The sequence below is a fragment of the Phacochoerus africanus genome, chromosome 10 (assembly GCF_016906955.1).
Source record: "Phacochoerus africanus isolate WHEZ1 chromosome 10, ROS_Pafr_v1, whole genome shotgun sequence".
Taxonomy (NCBI): domain Eukaryota; kingdom Metazoa; phylum Chordata; class Mammalia; order Artiodactyla; family Suidae; genus Phacochoerus; species Phacochoerus africanus.
Window position 1 is genome coordinate 126,354,349 of NC_062553.1, and position 16,862 is coordinate 126,371,210.

The 16,862-nt window shown below is 35.2% G+C and overlaps 1 protein-coding gene across 1 annotated transcript in view; it reads right to left on the bottom strand.

Moving 5' to 3' along the window:
* Positions 1-16,862, bottom strand: part of GRID2 (glutamate ionotropic receptor delta type subunit 2) — a 1,319,580-nt gene that overhangs the window by 513,629 nt on the left and 789,089 nt on the right. The window contains exon 5 of the mRNA XM_047798305.1: positions 634-687. Coding sequence (XP_047654261.1) covers positions 634-687 — 54 coding nt within the window. The remainder of the gene's footprint in view (positions 1-633; positions 688-16,862) is intronic.

Consider the following 16,862-nt stretch of genomic DNA (forward strand, 5'->3'; position numbering starts at 1 on the left):
GATCGAACCCACATCCTCATGGATACCAGGCTAGCTCTTAGTATTTTTAAGAATACTAAAAATATTCTTAAAAATGGGAACTCCTGTATTTTTAATCTTAAGTATTGTCCTCACAAAAAAAAATCAATAAACTTTCACAAGAAATTTGACAAGTTGGTGGATTTAAAAACAGTTGTATTTCTTTATGAAAAGAAAAACAATCTGTTCTTGTTTATTCATATTCATGTGCTGAACTATTTAATCCACTTGTAAGGGAGTTGGATATAAAAGTCCTAGAAACAACAGTAAAATATAAATGGAACACAAGTACTCCACTGGGAGGAATTCACTTTGCTTACAAAGATGAATTGTAGTTTTTATAAAGATGATCTCCCAAAGTAGGCAGCGTGTGCCAACGGAAAGGCTAAAAGATACCCTGTAGGGAAGACATTCTCTATTCATTTTAGTCACACAAAGCCCTTTATAATTTTTTTAAAAAGCCCTTATCCTATTTTCATTTAACAGAATCTACTCAATAAACTGAAAGTTTACTTTGTGTTCTGTTTCCTGTTAGAAACTCAAGGCCGTAGGAAGTGCTCTGACTATACACATGAAAATAGGACTCAGTTGACAGTAAGGTTTACTTGGCTTTACCTCATTTATAATGATCCAGTGACAGTCAAAAGCAACCAAATTAGTCTCCACAACCTGGAATTGAAAAGAAACCAGCTATCAGTCAGCATTAATTGTGAAAAGTAAACCAAACTAAATACATATGCTTGGCAAAGGGCAAAAGTGTATCACATGTTAAAACGTTCTTTGTTACTCCCACTGAAGATGGAAAACTGTTGGCAAACCATTTGTGATCATCTTGCTAAGTGCACTGTAGACTTGCTACACAAGTTTGAAAATATAATAAATTAAAAGTCTAGAAAAACAAAGGTTTCAACTAAAAAATAACATAAATAATACTATTTAGTAATTTAACTGAGAGTAGAATTAGAATCACATTTCCTATTCTAAATAAACCTTCATCACCTTCTATTATCTACCTAATAAATATCTAAGTACATATCCCTCCCTAATCTGGCTCTAACTTAACATTCTTATCTGCTATTTCCCCATGTATATGTTTGTTATTGGCTTGACCAAGTAAAATTCTCTATGTTCTGAAAAGCTTTGTATATGTCTATTCAAAGGAGGTCTAATTGTAAAATTATCTGAATGAAAGACTAAAAGCAATAAATCCTGTATTAGTACAAATTATGGGGAGGTAATTTCAGTAGCTTTGCTTATGATATAAATAGAAAGAAAAGTTAAGTAAAAGGAAATGTAAACTATGCATAGGTAGCAATCGTGACTGAATAACTTTGAGTAAACTGATTCTAAAGGATCCTTGGCTTAGGCAGAAAAATAAAATAAAATAACCCGTGTGTGTGTGTGTGTGTGTGTGTGTGTGTGTGTGTGTGTGTGTGTGTGTGTGTGAGAGAGAGAGAGAGAGAGAGAGGTAGCTTTTGTATCAAAGTTTCCATTCTATCAAGTTTTACTGCACAAATTCCAAATCATGTTCTGATGATTCATGCCATGGAACATAGAGATTTCTAATAGGTTAGACTGTTTTTTAAGAGATTGCTTTGACATTTTCATCAATAATACTAAAAGATTGGGTTTTAAGTGAAGATGCTTATAACTAGAAAGGAATTGTCATACAGTGTGAATTACTTTTTAGGGGTTAGTCTCTGTCCTGTGGAGGAATGCCTACTGAAAAATGCATTGAATCATGAGAATAAATTTGAAAATATATTTTTATGTGATCCAATATTTTCTCAAAGTATATAATTATTTGTGGAATCTTTTAAAAACTTTTGTATATATTTTATACTATTTCATTATACATCATATAGATTTCTAGGACCTTACTAAGGTCTATAGATTATATATTATCATAGAAGTTAACACATTTTATCAATTTTTAAGCGATCATATTCATTTTTCATAACACACACATGTTCATCTTTTAGGTGAAACAATGTAAAAAATATGACCCATGGCAGTTTTCAGTTTTAGCTAAAAAAATCAGCTAATACCAGTAATGCCCAGAGAAGCATGTCGTACATGGTGCAAAAAAAAAAAAAAAAAACACATGGCTAACATATAGAAATAGGAAGGATTCAGATAAAAGAGAATTGAAAGCCAAACTACAGATTGAAACTAATTCTGAAGCAGTATTAGTAAATTCTTAGCAATATTAGTAGTAAAGTGAAGAAATGACTCAGTTTAAGTTATCCCCATTTAGAAAATCTGTACCATGTGGAAAGATTACACAAAATTTAGTCAATGAGAATTGTGCGTTAACTCATAGTTAATTCCTGTTAACTCTGTATTAACTTTTATTTAAAAGCTGTTTTGTGCAATAGCATTTATATAATAACTAGAAGGTAAGAGTTACAACAGTAAGATTGATTTGTTGTCTAGACCATAAAATTTACTCCTCCTTTGCATTCTCTGTCTTGAAATAAACTCAGGTAAAGCATGAAACAGTCTATAAGTACAGGATCAATCTTGTGTTTCAATAAAGGAGAAAGGAAAGTATTTCATCTAAGTCCATGATTCTACCTGCTCTGCCACCCTCCTTTCCTTGAGGTCAGTTACAAAGAGACCCTTTGCTTCAGGTGTCTTACTCTTACCTTTGGTTTTACACTAAAATATGACACTTTGCAGTATACATTTGAAACGATGAAAAATATGAGCATATTATGACATAAATTAGTAATTTATTTTACTAATTCATTTATCACAATCACTCAAGTTCATGGAGCAGACCCCTTCCCCTACTCCCTGATGTGGTATTGTGCTAAGACAGAAATAAAACTCTGCTATGTTCAGACATTGTATTTTGGATCTACTTGTTAGAGTAACTTAGCCTGTCTTTTTACTGCAACACATTTTTACTAACCTTTTTCTAACCTTAAAAATTTGTTTTAATAAACTTATACATTAGAATAATTTTAAATTCTGTGATTTGATAAAAGCATGATTTCAAAACCGTACCATATTTTTCAGTCTTTTCATGAATACTGAGCATTCAGGAGTTTGTTTATGAAACCATTTGTCACTGGGGGAGGAAAACAAATTCTATCAGGAAAGTACCTAAGAATGACGAAGTGGTCTCTTCCCTTTAATCGTATAACAAAATATACATGAATACACAACTAAAATCTATGTATTACTGCAACACTGTGTTATAAAGAATCTTTCAAGCTTGTCTATGTTGTACACAGAAGATTAATGATTTCACTCTGTATCTTAGGAACTAGCCTCTAAAAGAGGGATATGATTCCCTTAGGTCTAGGTTAACATCTTCATGAATAACCAATGAGCTGGCACGCCTTCTCTGATTTTTTTTTCATAATTGAAAGTTACTAAAAGTAAGTAATGTATAAAGCCACTAATTATTCATTTTAGTTGCAGATGAGGCTCGGATTCTGCGTTGCTGTGGCTGTGGTGTAAGCCTGCAGCTGCAGCTCCAATTTCATGCAGACTATTTATTGCTTTTGGAATGGATTAGCAATGAGATCCTGCTGTGTAGCACTGGAAACTATGTCTGGTCACATATGACAGAGCATGATAATGTGAGAAAAAAGAATGTATACATGTATGTGTAACTGGGTCACCATGCTGTACAGTAGAAAATTGGCAGAACACTGTAAACCAGCTATGATGGAAAAAAATAAAAATCATTAAAAAATGTATAAAGCCACTAATTAAAAAGGTAGCTGTATCTGCAATGGAAGGAGCATTTAGTAAGGGGCGTAAAAAGATGATGGGGAGTTCAAGCCTCAACCTTGGCAACCTACTATGTATCTATTTATATTATGCATATATTTATATATATTTTATAGATATCTATATATAATCCACTACCGTACCTATACAAGTATGGAGTATAGGTATATGTATATATTTATCCAGAGAAGTAAAATTTACAGTAGAGTTGAAAGAAGAGATAAACATGAGGAATAATGTTTATGCTTCCCACATCTAACCAAGGCAAGTTAACATAGTGAACGTCCTTAGGAAAGACATACTTACATAAAAAGAAATTCTCAGCTATATGTATAGATAACAAATATCAAACAATTATTGTGAATTCCAAACCAATTCATCTGATGATTTTTTATATTTTTAACTCATGTTCATCACTTTCCATTTGATATACTTCAGCCTAAGTGATGTTGTACCAAACTAGTTGCATTCCTAACTTGAAGGACTGAATTACTTCTGGATAAAGGATGAAGAACGAATTGGTAAGACATCCTAGCGTATTTTCAGCCTTTATATTTATTTCCAGCTATACTAGAACTCCAACAGAGAAAATCGTTGCTTTTTTTGTCTTCCTTACCTTATGTAGTACATCTCCTGTTTCAGCAGTAAATATATTTGAAGCCAATGAAAAAGATTAAGTGATTTGATTGAAATAGTCTTCTTTTTTCCCCAGTAGGAACCTATTCTATATTTAAGTCCATCTCTCTTATAGGTGTTCAGTCTCATTCTATGGATTCTTATAAATAGCGAGCAAGTTGGTACACACTAATTGTACTTTTTAAACTAAAATTAAAAAAAAGATTGCTATGAGAAATAATGAAGTTCCTAAAAATAAGATATACTTTATTACCATAATAATAATAGGCACTGTCCATAAGATCACATTGTGCTTGGGTTATCAAAAGAAAGTAGCAGATCAGTGGGAAAAAACTAACAGGGACCCTAGCAGGTTGGGCTACAAAAATAACAGGGAGAAAGGATTACCAACAGATTTTTGTTGGTAATCTGTTTCTCTCCCGTCTTGCCCCATGCTTCTCTCTTATCACTACACACACGTACACTCATAGAGCAGACGGAGCATGGAGGGTGTTCACAGAGAGTTGCTGCCACATCAGTATATGCTAACATGGTTATAACAAATGAGAATACCCTACCTCCCAAGAAGCTGAGCTTTCTTTAAGAAAACTGCACCAAAAAGGGGGGGAAAATCAAGTCCTGTCAGGAAGACAAGCGATGAGTAAGGACAGACCATCTGTCACTGGCAGGAACTTTAGAACTTCTGAATCTTTAGAAAAGCCTGACAATTTATCACCATGTCTTCCATCATCCGTTCTCAAATCTTTAGATGTGCTAAATATAAGACAATCCGAAGCAAAGAAACTGCCAGAGCGTGTATCTCACTGGTAATAAATGTGGAACAGTTCCTACAGGCACAGAGGACAATTTAATTGACTTAACAATAATAGCAGCATGCTGTTTTTCACTCAACCTTGTGGCTTAACTAAATTAAGCTCACTCCCTTTGCAGGATATACTATATTACACATTTATGCAAAGGGTTCCTGTGCTCTGTGCACCTGCAGCAGCGAAGATATCAGGTGTTTGCTTCCTATTCCTGCCCTTTCCAAAGCGTCAAGTGAAATCCTGTGAGTGGCATGCCTGGGGAAAGATACCAGCAGTTATTTGGAGCAAGTAGCCAGAGAAATACTAAAGAAATACTCCCTTCTTGGCTCCATGTCTATTGCAATACTAGAGCTTATATCAGCATTTCCAGAACTGTATTCTGTGGGATACTATTTCCACTAAAATTTGGAAGTATCACGCAGCCAAATAGATTTAGAAATGCCAAGTAAAGATAAGTTAAATAGATGCCGTTACTGTATTATTAATCTTCAAAGCTTTTACAGGTTAATAACAATATTGGAACATAATAAACATATAGGCCATACTAATGTGTAATATTATTTCAGATATTTTTATTTTAAGCACATGGATTCAGACTCATGAGCATGAGCTCTAAAGTCAGAGAGTTTTCTCCATTTTCTTACACTGTGACTTTCAACCAATTACCAATTCTGTAAGCCTCAGAACTGTCACTAGGTTTGTCACTAGGGTTAATGATAGTGCCCACAGAACAGAATCATGACAAAGATTAAATGCAAAAATAGCATAAAGTAAACTCTCAATAAATACCAATACCTCATTTTTTGTTTAGTTCATTATTTTTTAATTTTTTATTGTAGTTGATTTCCAATGTTCTGTCAGTTTCTGCTGTACAGCAAAGTGACCCAGTCATACATATGTATAGATTCTTTTTCTCACATTATCTTCCATCATGTTGCATCACAAGTGACTAGATATAGTTCCCTGTGCTATACAGAAGGATCTCCTTGCTTATCTATTCCAAATGCAATAGGTTGCATCAGTTTGAGATTAGTAGATCCACTATCTCGTATTTTAACGAATGTGCTTTATGGAACTCCAAGATAAGATATGTAGAAAGTAGCATACTCCAAAATATATTTGGTCATAGAAACCATTTTTCCCACTATAAATCTCACAGGATTAGTATTTTTGGGGAGTTGTAGATTAGAATCAATGCTAATTTAGCCACACATTTCTAAGAGTTGTAAAATTTTATTGATGCACCATGAGTAATTTTCTAATTTTAAAATCATAGTCTTAAAATAATCCTACAGTAAGTGCAACAAAGGAAATTTTCCACAGAACAAAAACATATATTAAAAACACTGAATTACCATATTTTATATAAAACCCAAAATCATATGTAATAGTTCTAATGAAATAGTGATACTTGTTATTTTTCCTTTTAATCATGTTCTTCATTTCTAATTAAAATAAGACAAAACCAAAGCACCACCTCCTCCCAATAAAATACAGAAAGCTAGTGTATTATGTATAAAGTTTACAGTACATAGTAGATTTTTAGTAAGAGATTCATGGATTTATAGTACAGACTCAACATCCAGTTGCCTGAGTGTCATATATGGCTAAACTGTACCACCACAGAGTTCTGCTAAAAAAAAAAATGCAATTAAATATTATAATTCTCTAAAGTGCAGAGTGATGATACAAAGTTTCAGCCTTAAGGTACATGACTTTGTTTTGTTTTTGCTTCTCACTAAAAGAACTGCAGTCACAGGATAAAGAGCCACTGGAGTATCATTTGTGCAGATTTCATTTTTAAATCCCAAGTATATCCAGCAGATGGCATCAGTAATCTCTCGCCCTGACTGTGGGCAGCATGAAGATAATCTGAAAGGACTGTCTTGTTTGCACTTCCCCTGGAGCTCAGCATGGATCCTCAACTCTCTTCTGTTCTTATCCAAGCAGCCACTATCTGCCATCCCACTCTGTGCCTTTTGCTTTAGAATCTCTGCTCTGATCTTCCAGCTGGAAGACCACAAATACACTTTCATCCAAATCCTCTTGCCATTACTGCCAAAGTTATTTCATAAACGGATATGCTAGAATTATTGTTACTGCTGTGCAGTTGGGTCTTCCCACACCCCCTGGGAGATGGAAATATGCCACCGCTGAGATCTGGCCAGGAGTATGCTACCTGCTATGCTTCTTAATGTGGAAAGACGGGTGCTAACGTAAGAAAATTGAGAATCTGTGTTCATTATATGGCATAGACCACCTTCCTGTGTCCTATCATTGAACAGAGATTAAACAGTGATTAAAAGTGAATTCAGGATTTCAACACTTTGCCAGAGGGGGCATATATTGATATTTGACAATTATTTCCAGTGTGGGGGACCACTGTGTTACTGTTTTAATCCTTTGTGAGTTTCTGCTTTCATTGAGGTTCTTCTACCTGTACGATTAAAGGTACCTTATCCCCAAACAATTAGGAAAAGCAGTGTTTGTTGAAGGATCAGTCATCCCTTGCCTTGTCTATTTTATGTTCTAATATGTTCACTTTAGCACAAGAAAGGAATTACACTAAAATATTTGTTTTATTTATTTTTTAAAAGCTAAATGACTCTTGGCAGAGTAGATTAACTCTTAAGTATAACTGTCAAAAATAAATAAGAGTTCTTTCCTGGATTATGATCAGGACATAAAATGATGATTTGGGGACACAATGGCACTTAATTGCTGGAATTTATAAAATAAGGCTTTCTTGCTCTCTTGAAGCAAATAAAGAAAATAAAATCTTATAGGGAAGTCTGCTGATCACATCAAAAGGCAACATACAGGCCCTTCACAACTGTGAACTTGGATGCCTTTGCTCTGTTCCTTTTGATCTGTTCTCCATCCTCTCTCCTTGACAAAGCATTTCTCAAAATTCAAAGACTGAAACAAATGTCAAATCCTTTCTCACCCCTACATCCCTAACCCCAGGCAGTATTTACTGTTTCCCCCTCTTGCACTCTCTAACACTGTGAACAAACTTTTATTCCAGCCTTAATTAAATAGTATGTGGTTATGTAATTGGTTGTGAGGGCATCTTGTGTCTTATATCCCCCTTACTCCCTGTGCTTCAGCTGGACTAGTCTTCTTGCTGGTCCTCTGTATAGTCCTGCCTGCCCCTGCTTTGCCTCCTGGACTGCTCTTCCACGCAGGTCATGCACATGGGTCCTCCTTCCCTTTCTGTCTAAATGTCACTCCAGCAGGCATGCCTTCTACAATACCCATCCTTGCTCCCCTCAGGCACTTATCCCATATCATACACACACACAATTTCTTTCTGCAAACCAAAATATAAGCCCCACAGAAGTGAGAATTCCATTTTGATCACTGGTCTATACCCTAAGAATAATCAGTGACAGATCACAGAGTTTCAATAAAACTTGTTGCCAGGCACAAGGCAGATTTTCACTAAATGTTGCTTGTAGGAAAAAGATAATTATATAGCCCTAACTTGGGTTTATACATCTTTAGATCTCTACTTCACCTAGGGCTAATGTATTTGATAGACTTGTATCAAAAGAAAGACATCAGATAGAATTTAATTTCAAAAAATTAAATAATCAGAAAATGACCCAATTCATATTTCATCAACTGAGGAGATCTTGATTATTTTCATGGTAATAAAGTATAGAAATAACACATTTCAAATATCCAAAGTCAAACACCTCACAACTTGGAAGCTATGTGGTATTAGAAAAACAACGTAAAATTTAAATAACTGGGCTTGAGTTTAAATGATAGGGTTTCTTTTTTTTTTCTTTTTCTTGCTTTTTAGAGCCGCATCCTTGGCATATGGAAGTTCCCAGGCAGTAAAACATGCACTACTCATCCTATCCTCCAAAAAGGGCCTAATCATTTAATTTCTGCTGTTAGTCTGTTAATCATTGGCCTATTCTGGGTTATCAATAGCTTATCATTGATGAAGCCACCTATGAGTTGATTATTACCTATTAAAACATATTCCTAGTTTGATAATTCTGTTATCCCTGGGCTTTTTCAGTATTTCATAGGGAATCTGCTTTCTAAACTATCAAGAATGGTAAAAAATGCTGATGATTCTAGAATCAAAAGCTTTCACAGGGGAAAAACATATGCAAAAAGTCTTATTAGTTTCAATACACAAAGTATCCAAAAGAAAAACAAAGAAACAAAAAATGTGAACTTCCATGGACACATTCCTAAAGTGATTGTGTTGGCCATTCTCAAGATATTTAAGCTGATGGGAGGGATGTATGATCCTTGAATTTTTATAGAATCAAAACAATACATTCGAGCTTTTTGATTTCTTTCAGAGCTTTTTTTTAAAATAAAAATTATACCTTGCAGTCTACTGTAAAAAAATGTTTTCAGTGGTGTTGGACTTGACAGCATGGACACTCTCCAGAATTCCAAGCAATTGACTCTCCCGTCTGTGCTATTTCACTATAGTGAAATATAAACCATCTTTTTCTTACCACTGACAAATCACCTTATGGTGTTAGAACTGTGTTTAGTAACAAAATGTCAGTTGAAACTGAGGCACCAACTGCTAACTGCTCAAACAAAATGTCATTTGTAGAACAGAATTACAGAGTTTGACAAAGGAACCTGGGCTGTGATGGCATAATGCTAGAATATTCAAATCCTTCTTACCCATTTTAGAATGTTCATTTATCTTAAACCTCATGATAAAATTGTTTATATATATGCTTATCTATCTGTGTTTATACTGCAGAATTTCTGCAAAATAACTAGTGTTACCCTGAATGCTGTTTACATGTCTTAGAATATAGTCCTCCACCTTTCCTAGAAATGAATCACACAGCTGTGATGTTTACATGTCTTAGAATATAGTCCTCCACCTTTCCTAGAAATGAATCACACTTTAGTGTCACTCGAAATCATGGATTCCAACCTTTACTAGACACTAGATTCCAACTAGCAATTCTTCTGTGTATATGTCTCATAAGTTTTACATCTCTCCATTTCCCATAGCAGTGGCATTCAACTTTCAACTAGCTCCCCTAGCCCATTTCCCTGATAACTTCACAAGTAACTATTTCCTATTTAAAGTGGTAATGAATAAAGATCAATAGGTAGGCATGGTTTCAAGCCCTCAAAATTGCCCCTCTAAAATCCAAAGCAAAATAGGCAAACAAAATCCTTACTTGAATAATATATTTGTGGGGTTTGTATTACCTGTGAGAAGCAGTGATAAAGATTTTAGTGTCCTTCCATCAGTTAGGTCTCCTAAAAACACTTTGAAGGCAGTGCTATTATGTTCCCCATTTTACAGATAAAGACACATCATCTTGATTTCATTCATCTCCTCTTCTGCAGTAAAGCATGCACTCATCCTCCAAAAAAAGGGCCTGCTCATTTCAATAGAACTTTGGATCCCTTTCTTCTTTCATCTTTGGGGAATCTGCAACAGGCTTGTGCCTTCGTTATCTCTCAATTTACCACCTATGGGATGCTAGATTTCTTTCTACCTGACACATAACCACTCAACCAGCTTGTACAGACAGTCTTCTCAAATACTGCTTATGACTATTTTCTCCTTTTTTTATACCTTCCATTCACATTGCAATCATTCTGGCTTCTGTCTATAACACCCTTGCACCCAAAGACACTTGGTCAGCCTCTCAGTGTCTTTGAGGATTCCCCTTTCCCATGGTTATCATCATCACCCCTAAGACGTCTACCACGATCCCTATACCCTCTCCCCAGTAAATTCCTTTATAAATTTATATATAAATATACATAAATATATGTCGCATCACTGAAAATATCAAATTATATTTTAATTATCTTTTGGTCTACGCCTCTACTACCCTACAATCTTCTTAAGACACAGATGATGGTTTATCTATTTTTTATATTCCCAGCCACTAACTCTGAACCTATCTCATAATACACATTAAATGATTATCATGAACGAAGTGAGAATTATCATGTTAGAGGGTTGCTTTGCCTCACAGCCTCTCAGGCTGTGTGAACTGCCTGCAACTGGATGTGAAAACAGTTTCCAACATATTGACGTGTCCCATTTCAAGAGCTTGTGTCTCTCATCTTCTCTGCCTGAGGATACAAAACATAACCTAGATGTGAGGGTATGTTAACATCACTGTAGGAAAACTTTCAACCAATGGGGATGGGGGGAAGGAGATAAAGGCTCCAGTCCCTACCTTCCATGGGGACGATTCTAAAGTATATTTCACACAGAGTTTCTCAGAAGGTTTGCTGTTGGATTGAACCCTATTTTTATCACATTTGTGATCTGTTCTTAGTAATTCTTTTTTTTTTTCCTAAAAACTTTTTTCTTTTTTTGTCTTTTTAGGGCTGCACTCGCGGCATATGGAGGTTCCCAGGCTAGGGGTCCCAGCCTATGCCAGAGCTACAGCAATGCCAGATCGGAGCCACATCTGTGACCTACACCACAGCTCACAGCGATGCCAGATCCTCAACCCACTGAGTGAGGCCAGGGATCACACCTACAACCTCATGGTTCCTAGTTGGAATTGCTTCCGCTGTGCCACGACGGGAACTCAGTAACACATTCTCGACTGGCTCTTCTCTTTACTCCTTCATGTTTATCACTTCCCCACTTGTGCTTTTTTGGGACCAACTCCCTAATACACCATCTGTACCCAAGTTCTGATCTCAGGATCTGAACTAGTACCACCAACTAAGTCAGCCTCCTTACACAAAACACTCAATTTGCTACACATGAAGAGGGACTAGTTCCTCTAGTTAAAATAAAGCAGTTCTTAAGAAGTAGAAAACTTCTTGAGAAATTAAAATTATGCACAATCTGTCCACAGGAGTTGTCTTTCTATAACAGACTGCTGAGACACTCTCTTAATTCTAAAAAGCTTTGATGTCCCTATGCAGAGATTCTTGAGGTTTCTTTACCTTGGTGATTCTCAGTTTTAGCACACATTAGAATCACCTGGAGGGTGTTTTAAACAGATTGCTGGGCTCACCCCAATAATTTCTGATATTGAAAGTCTATCATGAAGTCTGAGAATCTGTGTATCTAACAAGTTTCAAGGTGACGTTCGCATTGCAGATTTAATCATTTTAAGATCCAATGTTTGTTTTTTTTTTTTTAAAAACAAACAAACAAACAAACAATATCCTCAAGGTCTGAGTGTGATGACTTGGCATTGATTCTACATATATTCAATTGATTTAACAAGACCATTCAAACTTTTTGATCACCTGAAATATACTGGAAACAGTACTAGGACTGGAATTATTCCACTGAGCATGGCAGACTTGCTCTTTGTTCTAAGTGAGCTTTCAGCCTAACTTTACTGGATGCTTATTAGGAATATGAAAAGTATAACTGTGCCTGCCAGAGGACATGTAATGTTCCAGGAGAAATAACTAAGGCCATACACCTTTACATAAAAGACACGACAAAAGAATAGTCATTTTAAGCTGATTGCTTAAAAATAGCATCTACTTGAAGTAAACTTCTTTACACTTATTAAAATGTTGCTATTTATAACCCAATAATTGTGGCACAACTCATGCCCTTAGCCAAATTACTCTTATCATACCATTTTCCATTTGGAGTAATGGATTACTATTTAAAATAATTGATTTGGGGGATCAGTAAACATAAACATTGTTTTTATTTTACTACAATGTTTTATTTTGTTTTGATCTCCAAGTGATAGAGTCAGCCTTGAGAATAGGCTACCAATTATATCCTGAAATACATCATTGAAATTTGCCTCCTCTTTACTTCTTTCTCTTTTTTTTTTTTGTATTTTTGCCTTTTCTAGGGCCGCTCCAGTGGCGTATGGAGGTTCCCAGGCTAGGGGTCCAATCTGAACTATAGCCGCCAGCCTACACCACAGCCACGGCAACACGGGATCCAAGCTGCATCTGTGACCTACGCTACAGCTCACCGCAACACCGATTTCTTAACCCACTGAGCAAGGCCAGGGATTGAACCTGCAACCTCATGGTTCCTGTTTGGATTCGTTAACCACTGTGCCACGACGGGAACTCCTCCTGTTTCTTATATGCCATTCTAGGTTCAATAGTAAGAATCAGTTTTGCTAATTTGTTAAATGATGTATCAAGTCTTGTTTTAACTATTTCCAGGCAGATAAAAAGAAAACATATTATGAAGATCACTGTATGTATTTTTGCTCTTTAGTCAGTTTTCTTCTTGAGAATTAACTTTTATTAGGAATTATACAAAGGGGAGTTCCCGTTGTGGCGCAGTGGTTAACGAATCCGACTAGGAACCATGAGGCTGCGGGTTCGGTCCCTGCCCTTGCTCAGTGGGTTAACGATCCGGCGTTGCCGTGACCTGTGGTGTAGGTTGCAGACGCGGCTCGGATCCTGCGTTGCTGTGGCTCTGGCGTAGACCGGGGGCTACAGCTCCGATTCGACCCCTAGCCTGGGAACCTCCATATGCCGTGGGAGCGGCCCAAGAAATAGCAACAACAACAATAACAAAAAGACAAAAAAAAAAAAAAGGAATTATACAAAGGGACTAAGCTGTGTTTTTGTCACTAGTGTTGAGGTCATAAATGCTGTGTGGCACAATTGTGGTTCCTAATTCATGTAGTGACCTGGAAATACATGCCAGGACTTTCTTGGTCCATTTTTAAAAGTTACAAACTGATTTAGGATCTCCCATATGTTTCACAGTTTACTTAAATACTTAGCACTATTTCACAGGATAGTGTCATATTTAGCACAATTTAACAGTTTACTTAGGTCAGAATGCAAATGTCAGACAGCAAAGATTATTAGCTAACAATTCCCTGGTCTGCATCAGACTCGAGAGATGCACTATTTGGCTGCAATTTGAGAATCACCTGCTTTCCTCTCTAGGGAAATTTAAGAACAGTCATAATGCAGGCTGGATGACAAGCTTCAAAAGCCTTTCTTCCAAGATGCCTTGAAGACTTTCTTTAAAAGTATTTTAGTAGTACTTTTCTTGTGAGAATTAAGGAAAAGGACACAGTTGAAGTAAATAGCATTCTGTGATCTGATCACCACAATTTTGAAATGGAGTGATCTGGTTTTTACTGGCATGAGAGTTTTGTTTTGCAGACACAGTTATAGCACAGCGTTTTAAAATACATAAATATACATATACCCTCACTACAGACTAAGTCATTATTCTCTAATGAATAAAGTGTCTACAGTAGTTTAGTTTAGTATGCTAGTTCCTGCAGACATAATTCACTTTGATTTGCAGTATGATTTACAGTGTAGTTAGCTCAATGCTAATAAAGTAATGGGTCCAGCTTCTGTGTGGGTAAATTACTATTTCTCTCTTCCAAAATCATGGTTATATCCATAAGAATACTAACTTGCCCCCCAAAAAACTGAATAGCATCCTATTAGGATCAAATCTTCAAATGCAGAATACATTACTGAATATAGATGCAAAAATGCTCAACAAAATATTAGCAAACTGAATCCAACAACATATTAAAAAAGATCATACACCATGAAAAATTCGGATTCATCCCAAGTTCACAAGGATGATTCAACATACACAAATTAATCAATGTGATACACCACACCAACAAACGAAAAGGCTAAGACCACATGATCATCTCAATAAATACATAAAAAGCGTTTGATAAAATTCAGTATCCATTCATGATAAAAATCTCTTATGAAAGTGGGTATGGAAGGAACATATCTTAATATAATAATAGCTATTTATGACAAACCCACAGACATTATAATAATCAATGATGAAAAACTGAAAGACTTCCTGCTAAAATCTGGAACAAGACAAGGATGCTCACTCACACTACTTCTCTTCAACATAGTAGTAGAAGTCCTAGCCACAGTGATCAGGCAAGAGATAGAAATACAAGGTATTTAAATTGGAGAGGAAGAGGTAACATTGTCATTATATGCAGAAGACATGATACTATATTTAGAAACCCCTAAAGACTCCACACACAATTACCTGAACTAATAAAACAAATTCAGCAAAATAGCAGGATATAAGATTAACATACATAAATCAGCTGCATTTTTTACACCAACAATAAAATATCAGAAAGGACATGTAAAAAGATAATCCCTTTTTATATCACATTAAAAAAAAATCATTAGGAATAAACCTGCCCAAGGAGGTGAAAGACTTACATGCCGATACTATTAAGCATTAATAAAGGAAACTGAAGATGATTCAAAGAAATGGCAAGATATGACATGCTCTTAGGTGGGAAGAACTAATATTGTTAAAATGGCCATACTACCCAAAGCATTCTACAGATGTAATGCAGTCCCTATCAAATTACCCATGACATTTTTGACAGAACAAATAATTCAAAAATTTATATGGAACCATAACAGATCTAGAACTGCCAAAGCAATCCTGAGGGGGAAAAAAAAAAAAAAAAGAAAAAAGCTGGAAGCATAACTTTCCCAGACTTCAAATAATACTGCAAAGCTACAGTAATTGAAACAGTGTAGTACTGGCAGAAAAATAGAACTGGATCAACGGAACAGAATGGAGAGCCCAGAAACAAATCTGTACAAACTATGGTCCAATTAATTTTTGAAAAAGGAGGCAAGAATATACAATGGAAAAAATAAAGTGTCTTCAGCAAGTGGTGCTAGAAAAGTTGGATAGCTGTATGTAAATCAATGAAATTAGAACTAGAACACACTCTCTCACCACACACACACACACACACACACACATAACTGAATCACTTTGCTATACAACAAAAAATTAACAGAACACTGTAAATCAACTATACTTCAATTAAGAAATGCAGAATGCAAAGGGGAGGTTATTGCTATTACAGAAAGACACTGAGAAAGCATAAAAAGAATTCTGAATGTTCGTGCAGAAATGAATAGAAGACATTCTGAGTATAATAAGCAAAAACTAGCTCACATTTTTCAGAATATAGTAGATGCAAGATTTTATTGAAATGTTATAAATAAATAAAATATACTTAAAATGAACTTGAAATAAATGGAAAGCTGAGATTGGTACTTTTATGAATAGTTACATGTTCCTTGACACAAAGAATTTATATGCAAGGACAGACTGGGCTTAAACAAAACCAGCTGGGGACACAGAGAGGACAACTAGCCAAATCTCAATGTGACAAAAATACAAATCTGAATAATGTTGGTACAGATATTTTTTAAATAAGATATTTTAAAACATCTTTAAAGGTGAGAGGTTGAAGAGTTAGAATAACCATCATACAAAATTTATGATTTGTAAAACATTAATTATATTTAACCAGAATTTATAAAAATTTAAAATTTTATATTAAAAATCATCACATGGGCTCAATTAATTCAAAAAATTGGTCTTTCTAAGTACTGAGGCTATAGTGAAAGGATCTCTCTCAGCATTTGAAAAGTAGATATACAGGCTGTGATGAAGACAGGTTATTAATGCATATAGGATTCTCGTATGCAGAGCAGGCAGAGCAGATAAATCATATTTCTTTCTAAATGTAATTTTTTTTAATTTTTCATTTTTGTTAAAATATACTTGATTAACAATGTTGATCCAATTTTGGCTGTACAAAAATGTGGCTCTGTTATACTAAACAGCATTTATTACCAACTGATCTTTAAACAGGACTGAATTCTTTCTAGGATATTTTTTTATCA